We start from the raw sequence: 21,812 nt of genomic DNA, 5'->3' as shown, positions 1-21,812 counted from the left end.
AACTAGATTTTGGCCCCTCTGCAGGACAGGGCCACAAAATTAGGTAATAATACAGGACCTTAGTTGATATTGTAATTCTGTGGTGCGAATTCTTAAAGCTTCTCTAAAGCTCACAAATTAACACATTATATCTTGTTTGTAAAAATCAGTATATAATCCGACAATTGTTGCTGTTTTCCGGGGGCTTATGTGCCGGACCATTTCTTGGCCAGGGCCAGTTGCCAGGCAACCAGTGGAGACTCCAAGAAGTTACTGGTCCCGGCCAAGAAATAGTTGGGCACATAACCACACGTAAAATGGCAAAATGTCGTTTTTCCTGTTCAGTTTTTGTACAGATTAAACAAACGAGATATAACAGGTTAATAAATGAGCTTTAGAGGTGCAGGTAGGGTGGATTGTGTTTCTACTGGACAGAGCTAACGTACAGGATTTCCTGTTTACAGTCTTATGCTAAGCTAAGCTAACTTGCTGCTCACTCTAGCTACATATTTACCGTACAATCATGATAGTAGTATCAATCTTCTCATCCAACTCTAAGCAAGAAAGTGAATAAACTTATTTCTGAAAATGTCAAACTACACCTTAAACAATTTTGCAATTAATCAAATAATGTACAATAACAACACTAATATAATGCATAATGAGTACTTTTACGTTTGATACTTGATTACATTTTGCTGATAATACGTATGTTCTTGAATTCAGGACTTTTACTTGCAAGAGTACTGTTACATGGTAGTATTACTAAAGAAAGGATCTGAGGACCTTCTCTACCACTGACTACAAATCCACAGAACATCCAATTAATGAACGGTGTCATACTGTAGGTGTTCTCTCATCTAAGTCATAAAACTTCATATTTTTATCATTCACGATCCAGAGAGTAACAGATTGTGTCTTTTAGGATGTGAGGGAAAGCAATTTTGCATGTGTGAAAACTTGTGTGTAGAGTGAGAGTGTGCATGTGAAAGAGCGTATAAATCCTGTCATTTAGTCTCTTTCACACTCCGCAGATCCCCTGCCGTCAGAACAATCTCCCTTTGTATCATGCAAAGTCTGGTCCGACTGCTTGTGCTGCCATTTCTCTCCCCCCTCTGCACTCCCTGAGGTCTCTCTGCTCACCATACCGAAGCTTTCACTGCCTCACCTCTCACCCCGTGTTGCCACATTTCCCCCGCAGTGCGTGCTGTGCTTTGTTAACTTTGGCATCTTCAGCATTGGAAGACTAAAGATGCGCTCCCTTCCCCTCCCCTATCCCCTCTACTCTCTGGTTTCTTCTTGCATCAGTGAAACAGTATTATCGGGGAAGACCAATTGATCAATTGCACAACTCCGATGACAGGAGGCTCAGTTTGAAGAATGAGAGTTTTTTTCCTTTGCCGGTCCTGTGTATATATATATGAGCATGCATAAGACTTTTACTTTTTCACTTTTTCGCAATGAAAAAAACGATCAATCCTTGGTGGGTCTGACATAAGTTAAACTCATCTGGATATATACTGAGTTATATCTTGATTGAAAAGCAATTATTCCTGCCATATGTGCAAAAAACTTTTACATCCGAAAAGATGAGGATAAAAGAATCCTATCCATGTTAATGAAAAAATCCTCACTATTTCCAGATCTTTACACTAATTTCTGTCTCTTTTTATTCCGAAATACATGAGTATGCTCTTGAAGAATGAATGGCAGGTGACTGGCTACAAAGGTCTGAATTCCCATGGTACTCAATTCCACTTTTTCTTTTTTACTCCTGCGGCCAAAATCCATGTTTTTTCGCTTTTCCTGCATTAAGGTAGACCAGATCAAAGCGTTGCTTGAGCTGCAAAGTTTTATCGCCCTCCACTTTCCTTTTTGTTCACTCATTTTCCACAGATGACATCCTGCATCTGTTTCCCCCAGACGGTGTCTTTCTTGGCAGCCGTGTTCGGCAGTCTTTTAAAAACCAGAGTACCCATAAAGTGAGAAGTTATCAAAGTTGTTCTATGCTGACCAGCAATAAATTGGCAGTGACATTTTGAGCACACTGCTTCTACTCTGATGCTGGTCTATCAGTTATATTTTGTTTTTATACCTAACTCAGTATTTCTAGCAAAAAGCAGCATCTCCAGTGCAGAAAAAAATGGATTTTGTGTCTGCTGTCTGTTTCTAGCAACTGTGTTTGCATTTTTTGGCAACTTTGGGAAGAATCTTTATCTTTTCCCAGAAGTATGAGCAATTTTTGCGCGGGCTGACGAGAAGCTGAATCGACATATTCAAAGAATTGTTTATTCCAATTCATAATTGTTTTGTTTCTGAAATGCTTTGCAACAAGTTTGAAGGGTAAAGAGGCCCCCATTTTGTCATGAGGTCACCCAATACTAATAAGGCTGTGATCTGTTTTCATAAATGCTGCTTTAACAAAATAATAACAGCAAAGGCAGCGTGACAAGTCCTGGATAGGAAGCATAATCTGCCTCTGGACATTATTGTCAGTGTGCTAACACAAAACAAAAAACTTTTCCCAGAAAACAAAAGCTTTTTGGACAGAAACACGAATGTATGGCTCTGAACAATCTGTCCAGCAAAGCCCCACTCTGCCGTTTGTTGGAAATGGATCCCAACTTGACAAGCTGTCTTGATGATAAATGGTCCCAAATTAATGCAGGAGTCATCCAACCAGAAAATATAGCGTCAGCATAGCATAGCAATTAAGTCCACATTAAGCACAAAGGATGCATCAAGTGCCAGAATGATTGCTGTTGTGCAGCCTTGACTACAGCTGATGGCACTTGACCTCAACTACTTCTGCTGCTTCTCCACAGATCTCCTCTCAGATGGCTAACATTAACCTTTTTTTTATGTTTTCTGGCCACAGTCAGACTGCTGCTGTTTCTCTGTGCAAGTTCCAAGACATAAATAAAGAGAATGAAAGGTAGAGTGGAATTTACATACCTTCTCTCCCATATCACCTTTCGGTCCGTCTTCACCCATATCACCCTGTGATGAAATCACACAGAGCCTCTCATATTGATGGCAAGACTGTCAATGCTGAAAAAATGATAAACCTGATAATCTAAAATCTAAAGAAAAAAGATCTTAAACATGATTGCCAAATTGTTTAAAGACACATAACACACAGTAGGACTAAAATAGCATACTGGATGCTTGGAGAAAAAACCAAGTACATTGTAGCAAAGATGAAGTACCATTACTGTTTGTTAAATTCACTTTGGTCACTAACTAAGTCATCAAACATGGTTAAAATATGACTGAATTTAGGTGACGTAATACACACTGTGGGGCATTATAGGGTTCCTAAACTGCTGGCATCAACTGTGAAGTACTTCACTTTTAAATTCACAACTTTCCATCTTAGCTGTGTGAAATAGATTGAATGTCACTGCAGTTTTTATGGATGGTTGGTCTACCTCTTTGGTCCAGACTGAAATATCTCAACAATTATTGGATGGATTGCGGTGAAACTTTGTACAGACATTCATGGTTCCCAGACAATTGATCCTAAGGACTTTGGTGATCCCATGACCTTTCCTCTAGCACCACCATGAGGTTGACATTTGTGGTTAAGATTGAAATGTCTCAACAATTATTTGATTGATTGTCATGAAATGTGGTACAGAGATTCATGTCCACCTCATGATGAATCGAGTAACGTTGGTGATCCTTTAACTTTTCCTTTAGAACCATCATCAGATCAACATTTCTTATTTCAATTTGTCATTTATGGCCAAATAACTTCAAAACTAATGCCATTCAGTATCAGCTGTACCTGGTTTTTAGTGCTAATTAGCAAATGTTGGCATGCTAAAACGCTAAACTAAGATGGTGAAAATGGTAAGCATTATACCTGCCTAACATCAGCATGTTAGCATGGTCATTGTGAGCATGTTAGCATGCTGACATTAGCATTTAGCTCAAAGCACCACTGTGCCTACATACTGTATAGCCTCACTAATTTGAAGATTTGAAGGTGAATAGCAAATCCAAGGATTTAAATAATGTATAATATATTATAAATAAAGGGTTGTGTCCTTGTGGAGGATGATGTCAGAACTTCAAGAAAATGAGCCTACTGTAATAGGCTCTTTGCTTCTCAAACAATCCGTTTGTATCGGTTAGAGGCTGGCATTGTTTTCTTAAATTTTCCTGCTGGCTCTTTAGTTAGCAATCAAAGCCAAAAACAACTATTTCTGTTAACATATTTGGCTCCTCTCGAAATAAAAGCTCATAATACTTTGGACTGAATTTCAGTGCTGTCTTTGGCAGGGAGCTGATCATTTTACTTTTCATAAATCCACATGATTTTATATTAAGCAAACAATAGCCTAATAGATTATGAATCCTACAATGAATAGCAATTCCAAGAATTTGAAATCAAAGCTTGGGTCCTTGTGGAGAATATTAAAAAGGAACTTCAAGAAACAGTTTAGATGCATTTTAATTTAAATCAGTTAGAGGTTAAAATGGCTACTAGCATAGAGTCAAGATTTTAAAAAATGTGCTTTCCCAAATTTGCCCACTGGCTCTTTAGTTAACGAACAAAGCCAAAAACAGCAGTTTAAGTTCACAGATCTGGCTCCTCTGACAATAAAAACTTATAATATTTTAAAGCTGTGATTTCCAACCTGAGGGTCGCAGAATAAATCGTAAGGCACTCGACATGATTAAAAAGATTTGAAATAAGATATTAAAAATATTCTGCCATTCTATTTTGTCAGACTTTTCCTAATATTTGCTTATTTTACTGTTAAATAATAGTTAAATAGATAGTTTTCTATCGTAATGCTTACAAAATGTCTTCAAATGAAACAGTCTGAGAAGGGAACATCACTCTTTCATTAGCCTGCTCAGAAATCATAGACATGGCCAATAGGTGACGACATAGCTTCATTTTAAAAGGGTCATAAGCCAAAATGGTTGGGATCCTCTGCTTTAGAGTGAACAGTATGGGACAAAAGCAGAGGCCTAGAGACAGCTTCTCACCAACACAAATGTAGAAACCAATCCACCTCATCAGACCATTCAGTTCTAACGTTCCTGTATCGACCTGAATTCGGGCCAAAGCAATCTCCTTTAGATGCAGTTCCTATTGAGCCATCATTTGCGTCCAGCTAATTCTCCACAAGACATCCATGATGCTGTGAGCGGGGGTTGCTAGGAGATTGGCTGTGTGGCCGCTCAGCCTCATTATTACAGTGAATCAGGTGTGTTAGTGAGACGGAATAAGTCTCTGACTTGCAGAGAAATTCAGAACAACAACTGAGAACAACTGCCTAAAGGCCAGCTTTGTGGTCGATGAACACTGAGTCATCACCTCCCTCCCCAGCCTGTCTCACTCTCGACTCGGTCAGTGTTCACACCTCCCACCCGCTGTTGTGAATAAGGGCACCATTAGAATTAGGGAATGGAGAGAATAAGGCTGCTTTTCCTCACTGAGGCTATTGTGTGGGTTCAGTGTTTTCCTCAGAGGCCTGCAGTTGGAGAAATTGGGTTCAATTTTGTGACTCACTGGCTTACTGATGGCCAAATCTCAGAAGGGAGTCACCTTTGAAAAAACAAGCTGTGAATTGTGTGAAGTAAAGGCAGAGCTGCCGTCATTTTGCTTCTTACACATGGTGTGATATCAAGACCGATGCTAACAATAATGTTTGGTGATCTGAATTAGCACTTTACCTTTTCACCTTGTTCTCCCATTTCACCCTGTTGGGAAAGAAAGAGTATTAAAGACAGAAAAGCTCAAGGTAAGTTGGGTTCAGTTGGGGGAATTATTGCAGCCACTAAGGGTCAGATTGTATCTGGGGTTAAATTCATGTTGGATTATGGAAATTCTCTTGTGTTATGGCTGCTTTTTCCCCAGACAGACCCTGGAATATCAGCTTTTTAAAGTGTTTTTTAAAACTTGCAAAGTCGTAACTGAAAGTTGTCAAGATTAACAGGCCAGAATCCCACTTACAATGTTATTTCACCACAATTTCAATTAATTAACACTTATATGTAGCTACCACTATCACATTGAATTACACACATGGATATCTCCTATGAAGGTAACATGTTCTTATTGCTATATTGGAAAATACAGATCATTCGAACATGATATTCAACAAAGATGAATGAAAAGATATACTGTATGTGTGTAAGTTTTCTATAGTAGAATGAAAAACAATATGTATACAAAGGGTCACAAAGCATGACAACAAATGGCAAAAAGTGTCCAAAAGTAAAAAAAGAAGACAGGAAAGGATGAAAAATTATATATGACTTCAAAACAACATAACAAAAAATATGTTCACCATGAATTTACAAGAATAAGAGCACACAGAATATGTGTGCACCACACCTTGGCTCCTGGGATACCGTCCAATCCTGGGATGCCAACATCCCCCTATGGACAGCATAACATACACACAGTGGCTGTATTCAGTGTGCTGTTTCAGTAATGTGAACTCTGATTTCAGGTCAGGAGATACTAAACTTTCAATTTTTTTTGTTAGATAGAGATAACCTCTGACCGTAACAGAGGTTAAGTTTGTGTCGTCACTGCACAGATGTTATGCATTTGCAGGATAGCTGATAACGGAGCACTAGATAGGATAGATAGTGTATTTTACTATATTGCAAGGAATGGACTCTCCACATGTTACTGAAAATGAAAAATTAAAGTAGAAAAGATAAACAAGTTGATTAAAAGCTTAAATATCTATGGTTTGGTTCTGAACATGAGCAAAAGAGGAAAGCCATGTCCAACTGATAAATGCCAGTCCACTGTTAGTGTGAGTCTGTATCCCTGTTGTCTGCGGTGCTCACTGAGAAACCAACCTCAGTCCATCTGTTGCCAAAAACAATTAACCTCCTGACCTTTGCAAAGCTACCACATCATTAGCCTTTGAGAAGAGGAGCAGGTATTCCTCAACCCAGAGGGACAACTTTAACCGGATGATGCTGATTAATGTAGCCAGGATGGAAAATAAAGCACCTATTATTTAAATTAAAATACACATCAATGTGGTGCTTAATACTCGCTATATTGTAAGGAACATTGAGTTATTGTAAGGTCTTTTATTTCATTTTGGTAACAAACTTTGTTTTTTTTATTTCTCAGTTTCTTATGGTTGTTTTCATTTTTCCCACAATGCTTTGTTTCCATGAAGCATTGTGGGAATATCAGTGTGTATGATCCATGTATAGGGAGTATCCCCTCAGCTGCACACTACTGGTGAAACTCTTCATAAATGCTGGAATCATATATCATCTATCAGCCTACATATGGGAGTCATTGACATAATGATGATGGAGTCTGATTAAAAACTCCTAAACTGGGGCTGATAAGGTTTGCGTTAGTGATCATCCACTTTGAGTGGATATCTATGTCAGATCAATATGATGTCTGCCAGTCAACCTGCCACTACTGGCAGAGCAGCCTTTACTGCTTTAGAATTCAACTTTCTGCAAGAGTGACGGTTACATACCATAACAGATTCTGTTTTATAACTGCATTGCACAGCATTGGAGTTCTATTTCATGGGTGCTGGCAAACCCCACTCCTTACACAAGTATGGAATTAGGCCCTCAGCTTTTTCTGTCTCAGTCAGTATGGCTTTCACTCCAAAATGAAACTTCTTTACTCTGGTTCCTATTACAACCATGCGTGCCTCTATATAAATGCATGCTTGAGATTCGAAAGATGGCGCCTCTCAAATCATCTCCCCATTCATTCTCGTCACTTATACCGTCATTTGTTCTGGAATAAATATGCTTTTCCATTTTTCTCCCCATTGTGAAACACCTGCACTGTGTCTCCTTTATTCGCTTTGAGAATGAAATGCAGAAACGAGCTGAGAGTGTGAGCAGATTCACAGGCAGCTTGAAACGGTACTTTGTGGTTAAGACTTGAAGATGCAGCCCAGGGGATTTCTCCCAGATAGGACGGTGGTTTGAAATTGTCAAAATGCATGGCAGAACTTTTCAAATATGAAAAGTGCACTTCATGTCCACAAAAGACTAATGAAAACTCTAAGTATGTCCAAGTCAGTCTTTTGAAGATAAAACACTTTCAGGTGTGGACAGAAGTTAGCCTTCTGGACTTTTTTATGCACAGTATTTTGTTAGGGAAGCGTTATACCATGTTCAGGCTAAATTTAGAGGGGCTGCCCAATTTAACTGAAACAATTTAGCATTATGAATTTGCTAAAAAATATCCATCTGGACAAAACAGCTATCTGAGTCTTAAAACCTTTTTTGAATAAAAAGTGAAATTACATCACATTCCCTTGAAAATCCTCCTGTCTATTTCTGAAATGATTATCTGGATTTTCTACTTTTTAAAGTTGTAAAATAAGATATTACAACTGAATGAGATTAAATGGTTTGTTAAAGACTATTTTGCAGCATCTCCCATCTTCCTTGGTGAAAACCAGTCTGAACAACTATTCAAAAACAGACGTAAACCTCACCTTCAGTCCATCAACACCTGGGATGCCAGGAAGCCCGAATGAACCCTGAGAAATAAACACAAAGGCCTTTAGGTGTCATTACATTCAACAATCGCATTGTGTTTTGCTTGCAAAGAAATGGACACTGCAGAGTTATGGTTATCAAAAATAAAGTCATATTCTCTACAAAAAATAGTCACACACACATGTTGGATTAAACAGCCTACAGAGGCGCTTCTGAGCAGGCATGTCTATTGATACCATCCCCACTTCAGCACGTACACTCGGTGTGTGCTGATCATACAAAAACCAGACCAGAATAAATACTGCATGTCATATTTTAAGGTCCCCTAAGTTATGGATGATACAGGTAGAGGGCAAGACTGAAGATGAAAGAGAAGAGAAAGAAGAGAAGAGAAAGTTTAAAAAGTCACATTTATAGATGTATCAGAGATGAGTGAAACAATGACCTTGAAGTAATGAAAAAACTATTTAAAAGATGTTGTTTTATCATATTGGGTCTTTTCTAATATTGATTGAGATTGGATCACACTAGGAAAGTTAATAAATTATTATTACTAAGTTCAAATATATGATTCACACTCTACTTTTATCATGTAATGACACCAAATCCATCACCAATGTGATGAAACTTGAATAACTGTTGACGTGGCCCTTCTGCTAAACACAGCACTACACCAGCAGCAGATCTAATTGAGTAGCCTCTGGGCCTGGCTTATGAGTCATTAACATGGCGGTGTGTCATCATTGACCCCTTCACACACCCCCTCCTACGCCGACGGGAGGCCTTGCCGACAGATGACAGCGCAGACAGGAAGTGTCTGATTGGGTTACACTGAACAAACACTGGCAGCTACCTGATGGCTGGATATGGCTTACATCTGTTCCCCACATCAGCGCCGCCAGGGACCCGCAGCCTGTATCGCAGCACTTAACTCCAGGTTCTCTGTTCTCCGTCTCTCTCCTTCTCTTGTCACTCCAGGACGTTTTTTTTTTTTGTTTGTTTTTTACAGACATTTGTGCAACTTGTGCAGTTACTCTCAAATCCAAAACATTATTCTACTGCTAAAGAAATTCTCTTTTGGTTTACATTAGAATTTGAAAACACAGAAAGCACCTTTTCAGTGTGAAATGTATTTTTGATGACTAAGTCAGAGAATCTCATTTTATTTGATCTAAAAGAAAACTAAGAAATGTCACTGGAACAAGATATTATTTTCTGGACTTACCTTCGGCCCCTCTGGCCCCTCAGGACCCTATGAATGAAAAGAGAGACAGAGAGAGTGAGTGGAAGAGAAACAGAACAAAGAGAGTCCATGTCAGATGAAATAATATGATTTCCACAGCCAACACGGTCACAGCAGAGAGACTGGCAAGGCTTGTGGCAGGATTTCATACAGTGAGCACACACCCTTCAGGCAGAACCGAATCACAATCAATCCCTTGTTTTATTCTTCAACAGAGAATGAAAATCAACTCACTCTGTGCCTTCTTTTCATTGAGCTTCACCATAAACATGAATCTCTAATGAGACCAAGAATAACAAAACTTTTTATGGTTTTATCTTTTATGTTGATCTCTTTCTTTATTCATTTTAGCGACTGTAAAATCTTGTTTGGCTGTTCCACATACTAAGTCTACAGTCCAACACATAGAGCTTCATTACCTAAATGGGCCAATAGTTGGAAAGCCTTACAAAGCTAATAAGTTAGACAGGGCATAAAAGGCGCCACATCTCTAACTGAGATTTAACAGTGATAGATGTGTCTGGGAGGACAGTTTCTATTTTCAACCTGCTGTTTACCACAATGAAACCGGAGGCCATGTTGGATCCTCAACCTCCTCCACCAGAACCTGCCTAAAAAACAGCAGGACTACTTTATGACTAAAATGAGAAACCAAGCTGAAAGTTAGTTCCTTCCATGTTGGCTTCACTAGACTCTGAACTATTGCAGTACCCACAGCAGTTCATCAACACCTTTACACTTGGCTGTTATGACACCTCATGTTGGCCAACATTTTTCTCACTGTCGGCTCAAGATCCACAGTAAGTGGTGCTATTTGGCTCATCATTCTTAGTTGGGTCGAGTCCAGGCAGACCTTATGCCCCACAAGCCCTCTACAACAACAACTTTCCAAACTTTATCCATGTTGATGCAGTATAATTGGCAAAGATTTAGTCCCCCGATGAGTGTAAAAGGTTTGTGTGCCTGTATTCAAAAGTAGCCAAAGAGGACACGTTCGGGTTGAAATGTTTGACTGTCAAATTTTTGTCTAGTTTGGGGGTGGCCAAACCATAATAATGACCCATTTTCTGAGAATAAACGCCATCTTTCCATATTTTGTTTAGTTTTTGTTGATGAAACAAGGTGATCACCAAGTAACTGAAGCTCAAAACTTTCCCATTTATAAAACTATCTGGTTAAAATCCCTGCAGCAACAAGTTCTCACATTTACAGAAATGGCCCACACAGTTGCAGCTCATTTATAGTGCATTCCATGTGCACTTATAACAAAAACCTCAATGAACAACTTTCATTATCCCGGCCAACCAAGAAAAAGGTTTTCTTCTCCTGCTTGCCTTTAAAAGCCTTTGTTAGCTATCCTCAGTAGGGTTTGGTAAACATCTTTATGACCAACTAGGTATGTGAGAGCATGTGCCACTCGCCTGAGCGCTAATTAGCTTGGCTTCATCTGAGAGCACTCAGGAGCTACTGGCTGAAAAGGAGATTTTTCACAAAGTCAAGAGCCCTCGAGGAAGTCTTGGTCCTGGCTCTTTTGTTCTCAACTTGTGGCCCTGACATTGCTAGGAAATTAAAATTGACAATAATCCAAACATCTTCATTAAAAGGATAATTATTTCAACTAAAAGTACTCATCATGGCAGCACATGCTCAGCATATTGCACCTTTGCTGCCTCATTTAACATTCATAAAAGAAAAGAATCCACAAATGTGCAATATCAGCAGGACGCCTATTGAAGTCGAGCATCCAAGCACAAATACAAAGCGCTGAATGTTTGGTGCTTTCATTCATGTCTCGGAAATGACAAACAATGAAGCAATTGCCAGGTCAATTCCCACACTCAGTCTGCAGTTGAACCCTCAGCCACTTGAAGAGCTTCCAGAGTGTGCATTTCTTGTTCAGCATTTGCAAGACAAATATTTTGGCTGATCAAAGCACAGAAAAGCTACATGTCTTGGAGCTTTGGAGTGCAGGTCTTGTTCAAAGTTTCTGTTTCACTTCTAAGATCTTTTTAAAAACCTTTGCAATATACCTCTGCTATTTACATTAAATTAAGCTACTTTATTTTTTGACAACCTGGGACTTATTGTCTTAAGTTTGGCCATAGGGTAGCAAAACAATGTGCTCAGCACCATCACTGTAGAGATTGTGGACATGTGTGCTTTATTTAAACCATGTACATGACTTTTCAGTTTGTAAGACCTTTAAATTGCACTAGCTTTACTGCTACTGTAAACAAAACAGCAGCTAGCAAGAATATGGCATGTATGGGCCAGTCAACCTAAAATTTGAACTAAGAACTAGCTCTGAAATGCAAAAAGATATTTGTAATGGATTTTTTGGTTAATACATTTTAGTCTTCACCTTTATTCATTTGATGAGTTGGATTAAGACTTTTGAACATTGTATTCCCTTGGAGTGTGTGTGTTTATTTTATGCACAATGACAGTGTTGACTACAATATTATTCTGATCTACAGGCAGCGTCATAGTTACCACCGTGGACTTTGAGGTCATGTCCTTGGTAATATTTCTGGGGCTCTGATGAGTTTAATGACAATCGGTTTACATTGTATACACACATTCCAAATTTTGCACTTTTAAAAGCTGATTCTGATATATTTTAGACTAAATATTTTCAAAATCCACCGTGTTTAGGCAGAACACTACATAAATGAATGCTGTATTATTAGGATTTAGTATTCTCCACTAGAATTGTACTGTGGGAAAGGTGTTGAAAATTATACAGAGTTTGGTGGCTCGTCAAAGGGGTTCTTCTGGGGGAATTGGGACTTATATTTACATTTTGTACAATTTACATGTCTGACCAACAGTCCAAAACCCAAAGATAAAACAGAGAAAAGCAGAAAATCCTCACATTGGAGAAACTGACGCCAGAGAATGGATGGAGGATTTTGTAGAAAAAAATTACTTATATTCCAGTCGATTGATTAATCGATTAATTGATTAATCGTTTGAGCTCTCAAACAAGAGATGCTTTGTACCAGATTTAGCTACTAGCTACTTTCCATCTGCAGTAAACGCAACCTAATGACCTCAGTATTTCTAAACTCCTGATTACGGCCCTGTCTGTTCGGTAGGTATGCTGCCTTAAACTATGACAATAAGACCCAGGTTGTAAAAGAAAAAATAATTTTCCTTTAATAACAAACTGATTTGTTCCACAGAAAAAAAGCTTTATGCCCCTTGATGTCGACATTTGCCACAACATCGTCCACTGAGCATGTCCCAAGCCATTTACTCACATCTTTGCTCCTCATGTTTGGCTTCACATTAAAAGGAAACTTAGTCAAGGACACCAAAATATTATAGGTATGTCCTCATTATACGGGCATATTAATTAAATTAGATCCCTACATGCATGCCTGTTGTGCATTTTAAAAAATGTCTAAGGTGAGTCACTGTGCATTGTGGGTAGTTATGGAATGAATAGGATGTAAAAGGGGAGCAGCAAACTTCTGCAGCATAATTGGAAATAACACCAAAAAGCAGACGGAGGAGGTTTTTTCAATTACAGATGGAACACCACATACAATACACCACTGGTTTTCCAGTTTTTGGTCTTTCTGAAGCAAAATCAAGTCCCAAATGAAAACTGTGTGCAAGCCTGCAAGCCACCTTTAGAGAGCTGAAGACGCCTTAATTTACCCCAGAGAGACATTATGGCACTGATGATTTTGAATTGAGTCCTGAAAATATTTCCTTTTCCTTCTTCTTCTTCGTCTTCTTCCCACCTCCCCCCTCCTGCTTGTTGCTCCACAAGAGCCTAATCCTTCTAACCAGCAACATATGTCCTGGAAGGCTGCTGGAAAACTCTGGAATCTACTTTTGCCTCTTTAACAATAGCATCTACATCAAAAAACGCGCTGAGCTGTGTCAAGTGGGCGCTAGCTCCTAGAGCACCGTAAAAGAAGCAAACGTTGGTTAAGGACCAACCTCAAAATCCCTTCCTCGAGTTGACTTGTGCAGATCTAAAAGTGCCGATCAAAGATTATCCTTTCAGCTTGCTGCACAAAGTGGAGCCTATCGGTCTAGTTGCTTATGCACATCTAATTCGTATTGATTTTCAAAGGCCAATCAAGGCTGTGGACTGGTGTTGTGTTTCTGGACGGAGAATTTCTTTTTATTCCCTCTCCAGAGGTTTAACAGCCCAAATGATCATTTACAGAAACTTTTCTTTCTAAGCCATTATCTTATCTTTGCTTTTTTTTTTTTTTCTTCTCCAAAGAGTGGCAAACAAACGGCTGTTGGCTAGAAACAGTTGCTCTGAAACGGCAACTCCAATGTGTTTGAGCAGCCATGTCACATCTTTTTACAACCTCTGGGACATGCTCATCTCATGCTGCTTCACCGGGGTGTTGATTTCTAAATGATGACATTATTCCTTGTTAAAGGTACATTAGTGTCATGCTGTGTATATAGGCCCACTCATGAAATAGTATGCCTTAGCAGTGTATATTTTTTATTCAAAGCTCTGTGCGAAGCCTCTAAGCTCATTTTGAATAGGATTCACCATTCATCTTTTGGAGTAATGCTCCAGCTGCTGTCATAAGCGGTTGTGTAAGCACTGGAGACTTATGGGAGCACACCTGGGACCACTGGGAAAAATGTTGCAAATTTTACATTCATGACACTATGAATTTCAAAACAAAACTGCTGCTTACACAGCTATGAGCATGGGGTGGGGTGGGGGGGATAATGGGTAAAACATATAATTAAAGCCAACAAAAGCTGAAAACTTCAGCAACATAAAAGCAGACAGAGGGTAGCGTGTTAAGTGACCTAAAAATGATTAGCAATTTTAGATTTAAACTCCTCTTACTCTCTAGTTAATGTCTCTCTCGCCACTTAAGCTTCGCCATCCTTTATTTTCTCTGTCCATTTCTTTCCAATCCACCAACTTTTTCCACACCCTGGAAAAGATCCGAGGAGATGGAATCAGAGATGAAAGCGCTTGATAGCACCTCCTCTGTCAGCTTCACTTACACTCCCCTGCACTTGTGAAAACTGACATCATCGAGTGTTTTCGCATGTCACGTTTTCCGTCCTTGCTTTCTCTGGAATTTGGCTTGACCTATTCAATGTAGCTTTTATGAGGAAACTTTAATCAAATGCTTTATTTGCTGAACACCACAAGCAGTATCCAGTTGCTGTTAACTGGAACAGCTTGTCCCTACTGTATAAGGGGTTTTGTGAGAGAAAACAAACGTTTTTGCAGGGTATCATAAAAATGTGTCATTAATATTCACCATAGTACCCATAAACCACCTTGTGAATTTCTTGTAAATTAAATGTACATTTAAAAAAAACATCCTAAGTAGCAGTATCCCTGATTGCTTTGTTAGTAAAAAAAAAAACAGAAAGATTTGAATTAATAAACTCTGTTGTAGAGCAAAATTGAAAGAGATGTAGTGGATTTTTGATAGCGTCGCAGTTGGATGGTTGGCAAACGAAAGCCGTCCAGGAAAAATAAATTACATATTTTTACCAAAGTAGAACACTGTTATAGTAACTCTATCAGTGTAACAAAGGCAGTCAGTCAGTGAAGGCTAATACCACAGCAGAAAAAGATATTTTAAAAAAGCATTATTAAATGAATCAGCAACTTTTTAACTGCAGATGACATTAGCCATTTTAGAAAGCTTTGGCATTGTTGGATTCCTTTTGCATTCAAAGTTGTACACAGCTGAGGATATTTATAATGAAAAAAAAGGAAAATAAGCTGAGTTAGATGAGAAGACTGATACCATTCTCATGTCTGTACAGTAAACATGGAGCTATCTCCAACAGGTGGTTAGCTCAGCTTAGCATAGAGACTGGAAACAGGGTTTAACAGGTAGCCTGAGTCTGTCCAAAGGTAACAAAATCCGCCTACCAGAACCTCTAAAGCTCACTAAATAACACACTGTGTCTCATTTGTTTCATTTGGACAAAAATGAAGCGTAAAAACAACACATTGTGGTTTTACAGGGTGTTATGTGCCAGACTATTTCTTGGCCTTCTGCAGTAACTTTCTGGAGTCTTGTCATCGCTGTTAAGGTAGCCAGGCAACTGGGAGAGACTTACGCTTTAGTAAAGTTCTTGTGATAAGATAACAAGCTGCTAGTTGTAGCTTCATATCTACCTGATAGATATAAGCGTGGTATCAATCTTCTCATCTTACTCTCAGCAAGAAAATACATGTATATCCCAAAATATCAAACTATTCCTTTAAAAGGTCCAGCGTGTAGGATTTAGTGGCATCTAGCGGTGAAATTGCAGTTTGCAACCATTTGAATACCGCTCGCATCATCCTCCGTGTAGGAGAAACTACGGTGGCCACAAAACTTGCGAAAAACGGACCTATCTAGAGAGTGTTTGGTTTGTCTCTTCTGGGCTACTGTAGAAACATGACGGTGCAACATGGTGACCTCCGTGGAAGGGGACCCGCTCCCTCTGTAGATAAAAAGCGGCTTATTCTAAGATAATAAAAACACAGTTCTTATTTGCAGGTGATTATATACTAAAACATAGAAATATTATATTCCATTTCTGCCAATAGCTCCTCCTAAATGTTACACACTGGACCTTTAAACAATGCTAAATGCAGTGATGCTAAATTGCTAACTTAGCATCCAAGTTCAGCTACAGATCATGATCAAAATATGATTCCAAAAGGAAAAGTTTATGCTTACCATGGGTCCTGTTTCTCCAGGCTGCCCTGGATCACCCTATAGTACATACAAAACAGCCAGTTAAGGGTTAATTTCTTCATTGAAAAGCTGAGAACATGCATGGAGTTTTAAAACGATCATAAACAGTATTCTGAGTAAAACGAGTCAAATATTCGGTTGAAAAAATATAGTATTTTCCACATTATGATTGAATTCTCCATTTCTTTTAGTTTTTGGTCACTATGATGCATAGGGCCCAGGTTGCCAAGTAGACCTTAGCATTGTTCTGCTCATATACCAAGTTGGCTGGGAAGCATTTATCATGCTGTGGCACCTGTACCCTTCACTGTCTCTGTCCAACAACCTTGTTCTAGTCTCCGCTTTTGGTTCAGGCTCTTGGATGTTCCTGCAGTTCTCAGGGTAGAAAAGAGGCATATGCCATGTCCAGATTTCTATGCCAAACCCATGCTTGAACATTATTCCATTTTTGCCTCTTTGTGACATTTACAGGACAATTTTTGCCACCCTCTCTCTGAGTGATTCACGGCAGGAGAAATAAATCATGTGAGAAATAAAGAGCCCCAGCGAGAGAAATTTAATTTCTTGGAAAAACGCAACAACTATTGCGACTGCAACTGGAAGAACTGAAAACAATAATCATCAAAAACTTGGAAAGAAGCAGATAAACAACACTTAATATTTTTGCACTCCCACTGTGAACTCTGCCAAGACAATAAAGATCAGCTGGAGCCCTTGAAGGTTTTATGGCCGAACATAATTGACAGGCCTTTTCTGTTTCTTCTTTCTCTCACAGGCAGAGTTCACATAAATTATTGTGATGCCAGTGACAGGCTTAAAGACATGGAAAATGTTACATTATAATGAAAAACAACCAAGTAAACGTAAATCCATACAGTGAAGCATTCTCTCGGGAGCATATTCATGTTTAGCTAAAGACATTAAGGCAATGAACTGCAACGTAGCTTGTCCAGTCTTCATTAGAAAGGTTTTCATTGTGATAAACCCTCCCGGCACTGAGTCAAATTGATGATGAGCACAAAAAGAGCTGAACTTGTTTTAATCTTAATGGAAACAATGCAGTATTTTTTAAAGGAAAAATCCACAGAATTTTACTGATTCAATGCCATTTTAATAATACACTGACTGCAAAAGAAGCTCTTTGTTCAGCTTAATCAATCTTTCTCAGATGGCAGGTGAAAATCAATACTCACTGGTAAACCAGGTACACCTCTGGGCCCATCTTTCCCTGTGTCCCCTGGAGGCCCCCTTGGCCCAGGAGGGCCCGGTGGCCCCGGAGGCCCAGGTGGTCCTGCTTGCCCTTGATCTCCCTGTGTGGCAAAATAACATATTTTAACATCATTACTCTGTGATATTGTTGGATCCAATGAGACTGGAGCCACTGCAGTTAAATGATAATGAAGAGAGAGTGGTGCAATGATCTCGTGGGTGGCTATGGGCTGCCTCCATTCATAACATGGAGGAGAGTTTGCATTTTGGGTCTTATGGCTAAAGCTAGCATATAGAAGATGGAGCTGTATCTGATTTATAGCTGAAATAGTAACCCCCTAAAATGCATGAATTCCTAAATGGACTTAATGAGTTGAATATGGGTTGTGCATTAGCACAGACTGAAAAAAAGTCACATTTGTACAGCTACAATAATCAGGGCAAAAATATACTGAAAATGTGTGGTCCATTATTATACTGGATTATACGAAACTCTAAGAAAATATTCAGCAATCTAACTTGCAGGGAAAGTGCTTTAAGTAGTGCCAGGACAGTAATTCATTTTACCTTAATAAAACCTTTCTCTAAAAAGAAATTTCCCTTTAACAATAACAAAAGGAGTATAAGAGTACTTATGACAGGTCTGTCTGAAGGCTTGCATGCAAACTGCAGAATGCCCAGAGAGAAGTGATTCGGTGAGACTTGGCACGATGGACAGAGAGAAGAGTGAGGACACAGCCACTACCTTAATGAGCCGCCGCTTTATGAGCTGCTGGTCAGCGGAAAGAAAGCCATGATTGATCTTAGGGAAGACCATCTGAGCAGGTGTGTGAGGTCAAGAGGTCGTAGGTCAGAGGTGAGAGAAGGTTGAAGAAGGATGAGGTCCCAGAAGAAGAAGAAGGAGGAGGAAGGCAAATGCAAAAAGAAACAGATTTTGTTAGAAAGGCCTGTGTTCATGAACCCCCGGTCCCGCGCCTTCACAGAAGGGGGAAGAAATCCACACTTTTCCAGCTTCGGAAGTCTGGGCTTTTTTTTTTTTTTTGGAGCCAGGGCCCATAATTACCACTTCAGGGGTGCGAGGTCGCCACAGTGGGCTCACAGTCCCCGGAAAAATGGGAATTTCTCCTCCTATGTGAAAGTGCTGTCATCATCTTCATCGTGCCTGCTGCTAAGTCAGACCCCAGGAGCTGCACACACTGAAACCAGCGTGGTCGACCTTCTGAGTTGAGGTTGATTTCTAACCTTGCTCCTTTCAAAGCATGCATTATTCTGCTGGTGTCCATTGGTATTAAGTGGCTTCATCCATCGCTGAAACAATCCTCAAGGCCAAATTGGTGGATTGAAGGATTTGTGGTGAACCATGGGTATGAGCTTTAAAAAAACATTTTGCCACTTTGGTTCATCAGTATTCCTCTTGGAGTTCCTTCTACTTATTTTAGCATCAATGGACACGAGCCAGACCATGTCTTGGTTTCATGATGCCGATTCTTGTTCCAGTCAGCTACACATTACTGGGTTGTAAAAGGCCACCTTTGCTTTCAATGGGGAACCTGGCATGTAGCATGCAACCGAAATATCGAGTGACTGAAAGACTGGTAGCAACAGTGGGGGAAGAGGATAAGAATTGACTGGCTGTGATTAATTAGATGGGATTTTTCCTGTGCTTAGTCTATCATCGGGCTTTGAGAAAAAGCAGCCAACAGTGATTCATTTACTCCCAGTGTGTGCTGCGGAGGGGTAGGACTGAGCAGCTAGGCAGCACCACCACCGACAAACCTTGACAGTCAGGATCTGATTGCTGTGCAAAGCAGCCAGCGTAGGGAGACCAGGCAATCCCTAAAAGGGACAAACAGCAGAACATGGCACAACACACGCATGACATTCAAACACTGGGTGAATAAAAACAGTTAAAGGAGGAAGAAGATAAGCATCCTACTTCTAAATATTCTTACAAATTTGTGAATAAAGCTGTGTAATATGTGAAATACTGTAACATGCATTTGAGAGGTTTTCTTGAAACTGTCAAAAGCCAACAATACCAATTTAAATTTAAATTAGTTTTGAGGACCAGACATTTCAATTCAGACCTAAACAACATTCACCATTTTAAAAAGTCCAAGTTTAATCTCCGCTATGTAAGTGTGTACAATGGCACTGGGACCATCCTGTGTAGAGTGTATGATACAGTGTCATAGCAAAGTAACCATTTCCTGTTGTTTTCTTCCAAATATACAGACAAAACATTTGCTGAGATGATTATCACAGAACAGACTTTGAGCTATAACATGCTGGTAAATTGAGGAGCTGTATTGTTCATAGAGTTTTGGGGAACATCAAGGGAATGAGATGTTCACTGGAAATTCAATCAAATGGTATCCAATTCCCCTGTCAACAATCACCATGACAGATGTTATCCACTCATGAAAATTGAAGAAAAGAAGAAAGCATCGGGCCTTCCCCTTGTTAAAAGGAGACAAGGGTTTATAGATGAATGCTAGGCTTCATCTGAATCCAAAAACACTGACATATCGTCAGCTAAACATGGCTTTCAATGTTATACTCACTGACTATCATTAATCATTCTTTTGGGGGATATTGTCCATACACATATACATTTTTATTTAATTGCATGCCTGTCAAACAAGGTCTTTGATAGTGCAGAGTCTTTTACAGTCATATTGCTGTATAAATGTCCACTGAAACATGAATTGACCATTAGCAAAAACCCTCCCCCGGAGAGCGATTGTCCAATCATAATTTAGTTACCATAACTAGGCACGGCAGGCCTGTCAAGCTTTGGTTTTCTCAACAAGCCAAAGTGACGTTCATGGGGCTGTAATTATAGTCAGCATTTAAAGAGTTTGGAGGGTTTTGTCTTTTTCTAGCCTTTCAAAAAACTAAAAACACAAGAGCAAAAGTGCAAGGAAATAGCACTACGTTCGCCAACATCAGTTCATCCTCATCCTAAAAGCCTTTGCTCTTGTAACATTGAAACTGAAAACATATGGTTTGAAAATATGAACAAGTACGTAAGCTGAACAGCCAAACGTGGTTATGCTTGAAAGAGAAATTAGTCTGATCTTACATTTTTCCTCATCTTACTTGATGATAGACGAACTAGCTCTACACTGCAGTACACAATACTAATATTTTATTTATACGTCGTCTACATGGCTTATCACCTGGTGAGGATGCTGACCTGTTAGATTTAGCCTCAATCACTTGTTCAATTTCAGCTGGAAACATTAAAAAGCCAACCAACTCACGTTAGCTTAATTAGCTAGCCTGCTTTTATCTACTACTGTATAAAATCAATGCCCTATTGCTTCAAAAATGACTCAAAATGTCATCTAGTAAATCTTCAGGCGATATCATTGTAAACTACATTATATGATGTGAAAGCTTGACAGGTGTAGCAACAGTAATGGGGGAAGGAGGGGCTTAGCGAACGGTCAAATGTAAATGTCTTTAGCTTTAGCTAAGTGTAAGTGTAAAGAAAAACATGCAAAGATTGTACCACATTGCTTGTACAGTTATTGCATATTCCTATTTATCTTCATGCTGCAGGTTTTGCTCCACTGTAAACATCCAACCTGAATGAATTGATGAAAGTATTTCTCAAAGACTGGCACACTAGCATAAACATGCCCTATAAAAGGTCAGTCTTCCTCTATATTCAAGCTTAAGATAAAATCTGGCCTATCCAAACAAGGCTTTGGTGCCATCCCTCTGGTTTTCCAAAGATAATTCAAAAATCATGGCTCATTAAGAATATGGCTTTCAAGGCAGGCTGATTTAATTCAGCCCTGCAGCAGAACAGAGCAATGGATACTCTTACACTGCAGACAATAGCCATGCTGTGTGTAACTGGGATTGAAGCGCAAATATTTCTCAAGTTATTTACAACCTCAAACATGTTGAGGACAAAGAAGAAAAACAAGTACTGGATTATGGTCAGGGGGGAATGGACAATACAAAGATTCCAGGCATGAAAATATAGTGGCGCATGTGCAGGCTGGCCCAAGTGACTGTTTTCTGGGTTGTAGCCTTTTTGCTTTTACAATCATTTTGATACATTTTCTAGGGGAGACATTAGAGAGAAGCTGCGGCCAGTGTGACCAATATGTTTGAAATGTGTAAAAAAAAAAAAAAAAAAGACCAAAAACCAGTAGTTTCTGCTTTCTCTGCAGTAGATG

The 21,812-nt window shown here is 39.3% G+C and overlaps 1 protein-coding gene across 11 annotated transcripts in view; it reads right to left on the bottom strand.

Moving 5' to 3' along the window:
- LOC122869672 (collagen alpha-1(XXV) chain) overlaps window positions 1-21,812 on the bottom strand; it is a 154,044-nt gene that overhangs the window by 27,029 nt on the left and 105,203 nt on the right. For 9 of the 11 annotated variants that reach the window (XM_044182869.1, XM_044182870.1, XM_044182877.1 and 6 more), the window contains exons 7-14: window positions 18,362-18,433; window positions 17,601-17,717; window positions 16,390-16,425; window positions 9,680-9,706; window positions 8,451-8,495; window positions 6,338-6,382; window positions 5,674-5,700; window positions 2,935-2,979 (exon numbers count right to left, since the gene is read on the bottom strand). In XM_044182869.1, coding sequence (XP_044038804.1) covers window positions 2,935-2,979; window positions 5,674-5,700; window positions 6,338-6,382; window positions 8,451-8,495; window positions 9,680-9,706; window positions 16,390-16,425; window positions 17,601-17,717; window positions 18,362-18,433 — 414 coding nt within the window. Of the gene's footprint in view, window positions 1-2,934; window positions 2,980-5,673; window positions 5,701-6,337; window positions 6,383-8,450; window positions 8,496-9,679; window positions 9,707-16,389; window positions 16,426-17,600; window positions 17,718-18,361; window positions 18,434-19,392; window positions 19,453-21,812 lie in introns of all 11 variants that reach the window. The other 2 variants (XM_044182871.1, XM_044182875.1) reach the window with 2 other exon arrangements.

The sequence above is a fragment of the Siniperca chuatsi genome, linkage group LG22 (genome assembly GCF_020085105.1).
Source record: "Siniperca chuatsi isolate FFG_IHB_CAS linkage group LG22, ASM2008510v1, whole genome shotgun sequence".
Taxonomy (NCBI): Eukaryota; Metazoa; Chordata; class Actinopteri; order Centrarchiformes; family Sinipercidae; genus Siniperca; species Siniperca chuatsi.
Note: the sequence above shows the minus strand (reverse complement) of the source record. Positions and strands in the feature narration are given on the sequence as shown.